The 11266-nt window shown below is 51.6% G+C and overlaps 3 protein-coding genes across 8 annotated transcripts in view; all 3 read right to left on the reverse strand.

The window, feature by feature from the left end:
* Positions 1-916, reverse strand: part of LOC102429351 (zinc finger protein 134-like) — a 37290-nt gene extending 36374 nt beyond the window's left edge. Inside the window, exon 1 of the mRNA XM_023744692.1 lies at positions 811-916. The gene's annotated coding sequence lies outside the window, so the exon portion shown is untranslated. The remainder of the gene's footprint in view (positions 1-810) is intronic.
* Positions 1-1963, reverse strand: part of LOC106694482 (zinc finger protein 154-like) — a 9327-nt gene extending 7364 nt beyond the window's left edge. Inside the window, exons 1-2 of the mRNA XM_014445774.2 lie at positions 1729-1963; positions 811-955 (exon numbers count right to left, since the gene is read on the reverse strand). Coding sequence (XP_014301260.1) covers positions 811-955; positions 1729-1761 — 178 coding nt within the window. The 5' untranslated portion in view covers positions 1762-1963. The remainder of the gene's footprint in view (positions 1-810; positions 956-1728) is intronic.
* A 377-nt stretch (positions 1964-2340) lies between these two features.
* The window catches only part of LOC106694480 (zinc finger protein 551-like), a 27206-nt gene continuing 18280 nt past the window's right edge, over positions 2341-11266 (reverse strand). For 2 of the 6 annotated variants that reach the window (XM_023744685.1, XM_023744684.1), the window contains one exon: positions 4821-6997. In XM_023744685.1, the coding sequence (XP_023600453.1) occupies positions 5595-6997 (1403 nt within the window). In that variant the 3' untranslated portion in view covers positions 4821-5594. Of the gene's footprint in view, positions 2576-4820; positions 6998-9236; positions 11261-11266 lie in introns of those variants that run through there. The other 4 variants (XM_014445778.2, XR_002826421.1, XM_014445777.2 and 1 more) reach the window with 4 other exon arrangements.

The following is an 11266-nucleotide window of genomic DNA, read 5'->3' on the forward strand; positions in this document are numbered from 1 at the left end:
CATCCAGGGTGTAAGCACAGCACCCATCCAAGCGTCTAAGCACAGCACCCATCCAGGGGTGTAAGCACAGCACCCATCCAAGCGTCTAAGCACAGCACCCATCCAGGGGTGTAAGCACAGCACCCATCCAGGGGTGTAAACACAGCACCCATACAGGGGTCTCAGCACAGCACCCATCCAAGCGTCTAAGCACAGCACCCATCCAGGGGTGTAAGCACAGCACCCATCCAGGGGTGTAAGCACAGCACCCATCCAGGAATCTAAGCACAGCACCCATCCAGGGGTCTCAGCACAGCACCCATCCAGGGACCTAAGCACAGCACCCATCCAGAGGTCTTAGCACAGCACCCATCCAGGGACCTAAGCACAGCATCCATCAAGGGTCTAAGCACAGCACCCATCCAGGGAACTCAGCACAGCACCCATCCAGGGGTATAAGCACAGCACCCTTCCAGGGGTGTAAGCACAGCACCCATCCAGGGGTGTAAGCACAGCACCCATCCAAGCGTCTAAGCACAGCACCCATCCAGGGGTGTAAGCACAGCACCCATCCAGGAATCTAAGCACAGCACCCATCCAGGGGTCTCAGCACAGCACCCATCCAGGGACCTAAGCACAGCACCCATCCAGAGGTCTTAGCACAGCACCCATCCAGGGACCTAAGCACAGCATCCATCAAGGGTCTAAGCACAGCACCCATCCAGGGGTGTAAGCACAGCACCCATCCAGGGACTGGGGAAGAAAGCCGGGCCTCGGTCCTGGTGTGAGGACAGACCTGCTCAGGGCACACGGGGAGTTTGAAATCCTTACCCAGGGAGGCGATCAGTGCCAAGGTCTCCAGCATCACGTCGTGGTACAGGCGCCTCTGAGCCTCATCAAGGAGCTCCCACTCCTCCTGGGAGAAGTACACGGCCACGTCCTCAAAGGTCACCCTGCCCTGGCAGGACGGGGGCCGCTGCAACCAGGAAAAACTCCTCTATTGAGAACTCACTATCCCCCCCTCACCCCCCAGAGCCCCCCACAAGCACCCTGTGCCCGTCCTCCTCCCAATCGCCCAACTCAAAGGACCATCCACGTCCTGGTGCCATTGTGGCCTCAGGGGCTCCGGGAGGACAATGTCCCGCCTGTGCCCTTTGTCCCCAGAAAGAGACTGAAGCTCCGTAAACACTCAGCTCAGCTCTGCCAGAGGCGCGCACAGGGCCCGGGACCAGCTCCCGGCACAGCCTCCCCTGCGGGTGTTTATGGGCTGAAGGCCACGCCAGCGCCTGCATGCGGCCCTGGCGTGGGAGGAGGGTCCTGTGCCTGGGGTTCCTCCAGGCTCCCGGGGACCCCAGTTTGGGGACCTGCTCTCCGAGTCCGAAAGAAGACGCTCCAGAGACGGTGAGGGTGGGGGTCGGGGACAGTGAGGGTCGGGGTCCCCCCCCCCCTTCTTCCCTATGGTCGCACCAGCACTTCCGCAGCCGCGGGACCGGGGAGGGGGCTGGCCCTGGAGACACGCAGCCTCCCTGGATGCGGCGTGCCCGGATGGCCGGGACGCGTGCCGCCTGACCCCCCGCAGTCGGGGCAGCTGGTCTTCCGGGCGCCCCTCCCCTCTCCTCCCCGTCACAGCGGGGGTCACCCCCGAGCGCCTCGCGGTCCTAGCGCGGGGCCGGGGCTGCAGGAGGACGGGCGCCCGCCCCCGGGCTGCGGGGCTGGGTCGGGAGGCGGGGAGGCCCGGGACGTGCTCACCTCAGCCGGGCGCCTGGGCGCGGCCGCCGCCATCGGGCTCAGCGGGCGGGGGCGGCGGGCGAGGGCGCGGTTCCCTCCCGCCCAGAAGCGGGTCCCTCGCGGGGTCGCCGGGCCTCACACCCGCACCCGTGCGGCGCGGAGAACGACTCCCGCCCCTTTGGGACCCGGCACCTCGGTCCTGACTGAGCGCCTCGGAACCTCTGACAGACAAAACCCACAGCAACTAACAGGGGAGTCCCACGAAGCACAGCCCTCTCGCAGTGCGTCACACGGGGTAGCCTCCTCCTCCTAAGTTCTCATTGGTTCGCGGTGCTGCCGATCCACTCAAGGCATTCTGGGAAATGTAGTTCCTTCCCCACAGCTGCAGGCAAAGCAGGGGAAAAGGGCTCACTGTGCAAAAGGACTCAGGCTCAGTGGCTAGGGGCGCGGGAAGTGGACTATCCAGGTGGGCTTTGCCTCCTCTTTATTTTTTTTATTATAGAAAGGCTTTTGTTTTTAAAAAAATATACTTTATTGATTTTTTACAGAGAGGAAGGGAGAGGGATAGAAGCAGAAACATTGGATGAGAGAAACATTGATCTGCTGCCTCCTGCACACCCCCTACTGGGGATGTGCCCGAAACCAAGGTACATGCCCTTGACTGGAATTGAACCTGGGACCCTTGAGTCCGCAGGCAGATGCTCTATCCACTGAGCCAAACCGGTCAGGGCTGCCTCCACTTTGAAGGGATCGCCGTCATTTTCTTGGAAGTGCTCTCTGCAGCTGATCACCCAAGGTTTGTTGACAGGTTATTTCAGGCTTTGCAGGTGAGCATGCTCCCAGGGGGTATTTCCGATTCTCACAAAGGCTACAGACCCAAATAAAAATATGGCACAGAATCATTCAGACACAAATATGTCCACTGGTAGCCAAAGCCAGTACACAGGGTCTTATTGCAAGTCAAATGCATGCACTCCCTCCCCATCATCACGGCAGCTTCTCAGTCAATGTAAGTGTGGTCAGGACAACAGAGAACACACTCCAGATTTGCTCCTCATGATCTCAAACATTTTTCTTCTATTGCATATCCTGCCCCATTATGGTCACCTCCGACCAGATTTTTTAAAATTCTGTGGATATCTGTCCTTTTCCTCTGGAGAACTATGCTTGTGGTGAGTATACTAAAGTATCTTCTAAATACTCTTTAATCATAAACTAGAGGCCCTGTGCATGAAATTCGTGCACCGGGCCACCCTCTCCAATCTGGGACCCCTCGGGGGATGTCCGACTGCCAGTTTAGGCCCAATCCTAACATCTCACAATCTGGGACCACTGGCTCCTAACTGCTCACCTGCCTGCCTGATCACCCCTAACTGCCTCCCCTGCTGGCCTCGTCACCCCTAACTGCCTCCCCTCCCCCCGATGGCCTGGTTGCCCATTACTGCCCCGCCGGCTGGCCTGGTTGCCCCACGCAGCCTGCTGCTCAGTCATTTGGTCACCCCACATAGCCTGTTCGGTCGTCTGTTCAGTTGCAATGGTCACTTAGGCTTTTATATATACATACAGATAAGCAAAGAGTTTTAAACCACTGGACTCTTTACTTGCATTTAGTACTGTAAATGTCCCTCAGGCATTGATTTTTTCTTTTTTTCTGGTCAATGATTTTGCTGAAGGTACCACACACCAGCCCTTCACTGACCACCCCAGGCTTCTCCTCCTCCCTGAGCTCCTGTCACCTGCCCTCACTATCCTGGCCCAGTCTTTGTGGGCTGCCCTCCACTAGAACACCAGTTCCCACGGGCAGGGGACTCTGTACTTCCAGAGCCTGGAACAGTCCGGCCCAACAGTGTCCACACCCTCGGTCTTTACAGGTCTCAGCTGTGCCTGCCCTTGGCTGTGGCCCCTCCATCCAGCCTGATTCAAGTTCTCATCACTAGAGCCTCCCCTCAGCCTCCCACTCGACGACTCTGCCTCAAGTGCTGATAGGAAATACCCCTACCAACCCTGTCCAGGGCCCCCACCCTTGTTACCCACTCCACCACACACCCCAGCAGCACACTAATACCCCAAGTCCAGGGTCCCTCACCTCACTACAGGGGAAGGGGGTTTACTCTGCACAGGCCCAATTTAGGGTGAGAGGCAACAACAATGTACCCCCTCAATGTGATATCGTATTGAGTCCAAGGCTCTCCTCCTGGGAGCACTTGTATTGCACAATGTTCTTGGCATTGCAAATACACAGCCCCATTTCCTGGAGCATCCAAGCTACCTCCAGGACTGCCTGGGAGGTGACGGTGCTGAGGGGGGATTTATTTTTAATAAAATCAAAGTAGAAAATTACCCCCAAAGTGAAAAAACAGAGACTCAACACCAGTGGGCCTCATGTGTGTATGTGGGCTGGTCGAAGGCAGGACTTTCCAAAGGTGAACTGATTTGAGGGCTCAGAGCATTTGAGGGCTCCTCCCGGATACAGAAGTTGCAGCGGGCCAGGGGCCTGGGGATGACTCTGCATGGGGACAGAGAACCCTGGTCAGCTCCTCTCAGACGGACACAGAACCCCAATCCCTCCCAGGGGCCTGTGTCGGGATCCTCGCTGCCATGCCCTTGAGAAAGACAGTGTTCCCCAGCTGCAGGGGGAACACGTCAGGCAAAGGCGGGAGAGAGTGAGGAAAGGTGGTTGTGCAGGCAGTGGCCCCATCTCCATGAACTAGAGTGAATGGTCTGTTTTTTAAAAAAAATTGTTCATATACGTTTTTATTGGTTTCAGAGAAGGAAGAGGGAGAGAGAAACATCAACGATGAGAGAGAATCACCTATCGGCTGCCTTCTGCACTGCCCCCACTGGGGACTGAGCCCACAACCGGAGCATGTGGCCTTGACCACGATCGAAACCGGGACCCTTCAGTCCACCACAGGCTCTATCCACTGAGCCAAACCAGCCAGAGCTCTTTTAATTCTTAAGGGAGAGTGTAAGGGAGGGGGCAGAAAAATAGAGAGAGAGAGAGAGAGAGAGAGAGAGAGAGAGAGAGAGAGAGAGAGAAAAAGAAAGAAACACAATGACTGGATGTCTCCTAAACTAGTCACAATTGGGAGCCATGGATCAAACCTGCAAAATAGAACCACAAAGTCACGGGGTCTTTATTTCCAGGCCTTGGGCAGTAATGCAAACTAAGTCAATATTAGACAAACAGTGATTTTCTGCTGTCCCTTCCGAAGCACAGACAGTTTGGGATCCCCACCGTATCTGTTAACTCTACATGCTGACAGGTCACAACTGTGCTTGCCAATCATCCCAGGCAGTGAAAAGAACCCACAAAATTAAAGGTACAAAAGCAAAAACACCGTGACCATAACATCACAGACCAGAGCAGTGTACAGCAAGCAGTGTGCAGGTTGGTGAATTAGAAGCTGAAACAATTCGTGACAACAAAATGTGAGACCCACAATGTCCCTGAGAGAGGTGGCTCTTCTTAGCTGAGGACGGGGGCTCTGGATGAACCCTGGGTTGGGTCCATTCCCTCGTCAGAGAGTAAGGAATGAAGATCCTGCCAAGAACTTGGAGCAATCATAATTTCCTCCAGCAGAAATGAGGACACGGAATACATTTCCCCCGAGCACCAGGGGTGGTGACCGACGCACACTGTTTGGGTGAGCCAGGGGGTAGAGGAGGTCGTTTCAGCCACAAATACTCGCAGTGACATCAGTCACGTATGAGATCTTGGCACATTGGCAAGTGCAATGCAACTCCTTCGGGCCTCACTTGTACCTCAAATTTGTGAGGAATCGAGAAGAGTGTGTGTTCCAATAAAAGGAGTTTCTACTCAGGCTGATGGGTCTGAGTCTCCTTCAGTGTTGTAGTGTGAGAAAGATAAAACATCCCCTGTACATTTAAGGCTTTTCTCCAGTGTGGACTCTCAGATGTCTATCCAGGCTAGGCTTCCATCTGAAACATTCCCCACACTCACTGCACTCGTACGGCTTTTCTCCAGTGTGAATTCTGAGGTGGCCCATGAGCTTCGATCTTCGGCTGAAGGACTTCCTACAGTTGCCGCACTGATACGGCTTTTCTCCAGAGTGAATCCTCTGGTGCTCCGTCAGAGTGGAGATGAGCATGAAGGACTTCCCACACTCACTACACTTGTATGGCTTTTCTCTGGTGTGAGCTCTCTTGTGGTAATAGAGGTGACTGTTGCTCCGAAAAGATTTCCCGCATTCATGACACTCGTAAGGCTTCTCCCCAGTGTGAATCCTGTGGTGTTGAATGAGGGTACACTTTTGACTAAAGGACTTCCCACAACAACTGCATACAAAAGGCTTCTCACCGGTGTGCGTTCTCTTGTGCAGGCTGAGGTATGAGCTTTGACTGAAGGACTTCCCACAAACAGTGCACTTATACGGCTTCTCCCCCGTATGAATTCTGTAGTGTTGAATGAGGGTAAACTTTTGTCTGAAGGCCATCCCACAATCACTACATTCAAAAGGCTTCTCCCCGGTGTGAATTCTGTGGTGCTGAATGAGGGCACACTTTTGACTGAAGGCCTTCCCACAATCACTGCACACAAAAGGCTTCTCCCCAGTGTGAACCCTCTTGCGTTGACTGAGGTTGGAGCGCTGACTGAAGGCCTTCCCACAGTCGCTATCCTCATACGGGCTTTCTTCAGCGTACATGCTTTTATGTCGATTGAGGTTCAAGATACGGCTAAAAACTTTCTCACGTTTGTTACACTCGTACATATTTTCTCCTGAAGAGACAGCCTGATGTTGAACAACCTTCTGGTCGTGGCTCTCAGATTTTTCACATTTATCCCAAAAGTGATAACTTTCTCCACTGAGAAATTCCAGCGAAATCTCACTGCCACTGTGTGGCTCCTGAGTGTCAAGAGGGGCCTGGTGCTGGAGAAGCTCTGAGATGGCTAGGAAGTCTTCCCCAACCTCCCTACTAGTTGAAGGCACCTCTGATAAGTAGAAGCTGCACCTGGTCACAGACAAGGCCCTGTCCACAGCTTCTTTCCAGGGCTTCTCTCCACTGGCTTCCCTCTGCTGCTGGTGAGGGTTTGCATTAAAAGAGAAGTATCTTCCACATGCATCAATGAAAAGGGCTTTCTGCTCAAAGTCTGCTGCTTGTGACTCAGTCACATGCAGAATGTTTTTTAACACAGACAAACACGGCTTACACACATCGGTCCTCTGGGTTGCTGGCTCTGTCTCAGAAGCCCTGACCAGTGACTTGCCTTGTTCAGATACACTCTGCTCAGAACAGGCCTCCTCATCATCCGTTTTATGCCAACAACCTGCAAAGACAGAAATGCTGTGGAACTGGATGTTGACTGTGGTGACGGGGGAAGTGCCACTGCTCAAGTGTTTTGCACATAATACATGGGTTCCATGCACCTGGCTGAAAATAAGAGATGTGCAGGAAGGATTAATAAGAGGCCGCTGTGAAGCCTGGGCCTTTGAATTTTACAATACAGGAAGGCCTCACCAGAAATATGACCGCCGAAACCGGTTTGGCTCAGTGGATAGAGCGTCGGCCTGCGGACTGAAAGGTCCCGGGTTCGATTCCGGTCAAGTGCATGTACCTTGGTTGCGGGCACATCCCCCATAGGAGATGTGCAGGAGGCAGCTGATCGATGGTTCTCTCTCATCGATGTTTCTAACTCTCTATCTCTCTCCCTTCCTCTCTGTAAAAAATCAATAAAATATATTTTTAAAAAAAGAAAAAGAAAGAAAAGAAATATGACCCATACATGGCAAGGACCACATGGAAGAGAAGCCCGACCTCCAGCTCAGCCTTCTGCTAACAGTGTTCAGCAGGGCTTGTCTGCCGGTGAAGGGGGAAATCTGTGCATGGGGTTGGTAAGGTCGTATTCCAAGCAAAATTCAATACACCAGTACCTGGTGTCAAACACTACCTAAGCATGAATGTGCACCTCATAACCCATGTGTTGGTCAGTGTTACAGAATACCAGGGGCACCGGTTAATAATGCGGATTTTTTTCAATAGATGGAGTTACACATCTGTTGATATATATGCGATTTGATATGTATGCTATTTTGTTGTATTGACAACAAGCTTCAAAACTTAGTATGTCTAATTTTCTGAAGGTGTTAATATCATAGATATTTTTTCGCTTAAAAATGTCAGATTGCGCCCTAACAGTTTGGCTCAGTGGATAGAGCATTGGCCTGCAGACTGAAAGGTCTCAAGTTCGATTCCAGTCAAGGGCATGTACCTTGGTTGTGGGCACATCCCCAGTAGGAGGTGTGCAGGAGGCAGCTGATCATTGTTTCTAACTCTCTCTCTCTCTTCCTCTTTGTAAAAAATCAATAAATATATTTTTTTTAAAAAAAGAAGAAAAAATGTTGAATTGCGTGCCAAAAAAAGAGCATTTGCAGGAAGTTTTATTTCATTACTTTATTTTGAAGAAAAGTGCTGCTCAAAGTTATCGTATACTTCGGGAAGCTTATGGTGAACATGCTCCATCTCAAGATACTTGTGAATGCTGGTTTAAACGCTTTAAAAGTGATGATTTCGATGTGAAAGACAAAGAACGTCCAGGTCCATTTGAACCATGCTTTGATCGTAAAATAACCAGAATGGGCCAGAAGATACGGCAAAGTAATTTTGCTTCATGATAACGCACCATCACACTCTTCAAAACCAGTTAAAGACATGTTAAAAGATCTTGCCTGGGAAGATTAACCCACGTGCCGTATTCACCACAACTTGCTCCTTCACATTACCACTTGTTCCAATCGATGGCACATGCACTTCCTGAGCAGCACTTCAAAATGTACAAAGAAAAAAAAAACAAAACTGAAAAAAAAAGTACGAAGAACTGGAAAATTAGGTCTCTGAATGGTTTGCCTCCAAACAAGAAAAGTTCTATTGGGACGGTATCCACACATTACCTGAAAGATGGGGAAATGTGTAGCTAGCGATGGGCATTACCTTTGAATAAAGCACTTTTGATGTTTCTCTTGAAATTATCGTGTTTTCTTTGATTACGAAATCTGCTATTATTAACCAGTACACCTGGTAATGCAGAGGCAGCAGTGCAGAGGAACAGGTGATACAAAAAGTCCAAAAGGTGAAGACAGACAAAAGCCGGGAAGTCGCAGATTAAACGACAAGTCGGCAAAGTGTCAGGTAGGAAAAGGAAAGGAAGGAATGAGACGTGGCCAGTGGCACTTGCATCTAAACACTGCTGGACATCAAGATGTCCCTGGTGTGATCTGAACACAGCCCATGTGGCATACCTTCTCCCAGTGACCCCTAAGCAAGGCCTGGCCTCCTGAGATCATGTTGCATGTTCACCCTGTGAAAAAAACAGGGTCCTCCTGCACCTTCTACTGTACAAATACGTCAAACCTAAATATTCTGAGTATTAGTGAAGGACAACAGAGGTGAGCAGCCAGCACTGGCCCTGACCAACACAGCGTGCACAGTATTCAGGGAACAGATATTACAAACCATTGAAGGAGGGTTTCACAAGAACAGCCCATGGATCATGTAAGTAAAGAACATACCCTGGCACAGGCCGTCACAAGAGCCTTTAGCTGTGGAAGGGGCAGAAGTGGAAGCCATTGGGTGGACACCATCACTGCACCGTGAAGAGGGAGTGCGAGGTGGCACCCAGGAAGCTGTCTGCAAGACTCCTGACTCCCAGGCACTTCCTGCACTTTTTGAAGCAACTTGTGTTATGGATGTTCGTGGGGTCCACTGGATGGACTCTCCACACAGCTCACCACTGGCTGCCACAGCACATTTAACAAGAATGTGGGGAATGAGCAGAGCCTCTTCTGTGGTCTGACTGTGGGAGGGAGAAAGCTACATCTGGAGAATAAAGAGAAAAGTGGGCATCAACCCAGGACACTGGGAGAATGTGAAGGTCTTACCTACAGATGAGACAAGCGCAAACACTTCCAGCATCACATCGCAGTACAGAAGTCTCTGAGGCTCATCAAGGAGCCCCCACTCCTCCTGAGAGAAGGCAACGGCCACGTCCTCGAAGTCCATATCCTGTCACAATGGAGAGAGTTCATTCCATGATCAGCTTCTCTCCTAAAATTCCAATTCTGTCATCGTCTCCACCCACCACATCCGTCTGCTCCCTCTGCTCCCCACATTAGAGAAGACACCAGGCCTTTGTCCCATCCAAGTACTTCTCTCCTTATATTCCTCCTGACACTGTGTCTTCCCACAGCAATAGGGCAGATGGGCACAGAGATGACACCTGTGCTCTGGGACTCACATGGAGGCCACACTGCCCCTTGTCAGTAACAGTGATTCCACCAACATAGTTTAGGGAGAGATGTTGGCCACAAGGACAGTGTGAGTGATTTGACAACGGCCTTGTCAGGCAATACTCTTGGAGTCCCCCAGGCTGTACCTCAAAGACAGCAGAGTCATGGCATCACCCCTCAGCCTTTCAACCCGAATTCCGTTTTGCTGAGGCCATCCCTGTGCACCGCCTGCTGCACATAATTCTTTGAGCCACAGGCCTCCCACACAGCTGCATTCCCAGAGGCACAACTTCAAAGGTAACACCCATATGGGGTGACAGGGATGGTTTTATTTCCTAATCTTCTTCTTTTCCAAAACTGTAACTCATCACCTCTGTAACGTATTTCTCTCACCTTCTCCCTTCCCCGGGCCAGTAGAGACATTCAAGCCCAGGTGACACTGTTGTAGGCTAGCTCATTCTTGTGTCATCGCTCAACAGCGACAGGCATGTGTGCACATACATGACATCGAAGCTCTGGAACTGGCACGCAGCACCACAACACCCCTCTTTTCAGGAAATTAGCCTATAATCCCCCTTACTGTATGATCCAGACACCACCAGAAATGGACTCACTCTTAGGTCAATATCAGGGCCCTGTAGCCATGAATTCTCTCCCCCTCACCAAGGGCACATGACTTTCTCCCACACCTCTCTCACACCTGCACTCACACAGCCCCAGCCCCACAGGCATCTCCTCGGCCTCTTACTCATTACCCAGCAGGTGTTGCCCAATTCAAACAGGATCAAGTCCTGCCCAGATACTCAGAGGCAGCCTGTAGTCCTGCTACGAAGGCCTCTCTCCATGACTCTATTTTCCTTCAACCCCAATTATTGAGAAACACAATCATACCTCAGATTCCCAGAGCCCACCTCTTCTGGTGCTGCACTTGATGTCCCTTTAGCAGTCACAGCCAACATCTCTCCCCTTACCCGTCACCCAAGTCCCAGCCCCGATGGCCCTCTGCACCAAGCCCAGTGAGTCTCACAGATGACCACTCAAGCCTCTAACCTAATCCACCAGTCTGACTGCAACACCCCAGGCCACACCAAGCGTCAAAGCAAAAATCATGGTGAGTGTTTAGAGAAGTAACTCTGTACCAGCCTTAGCCTCATCCTGTGTGAATTACTCTTCAGCCTCCAATTCATCTCAGGTCCACTCATCCTTTAAAGGCCTTGGCCACTGGGAAACCATTCTCTCTCCCCAACACTCTACATGACCACTCTGTCCCTTTGTTGTGTTGTGACACCCACCTCCCACAAACAGGGGCCCCG

This window comes from Myotis lucifugus, unplaced genomic scaffold (genome assembly GCF_000147115.1).
Source record: "Myotis lucifugus unplaced genomic scaffold, Myoluc2.0 scaffold_482, whole genome shotgun sequence".
In the NCBI taxonomy this organism is placed as follows: domain Eukaryota; kingdom Metazoa; phylum Chordata; class Mammalia; order Chiroptera; family Vespertilionidae; genus Myotis; species Myotis lucifugus.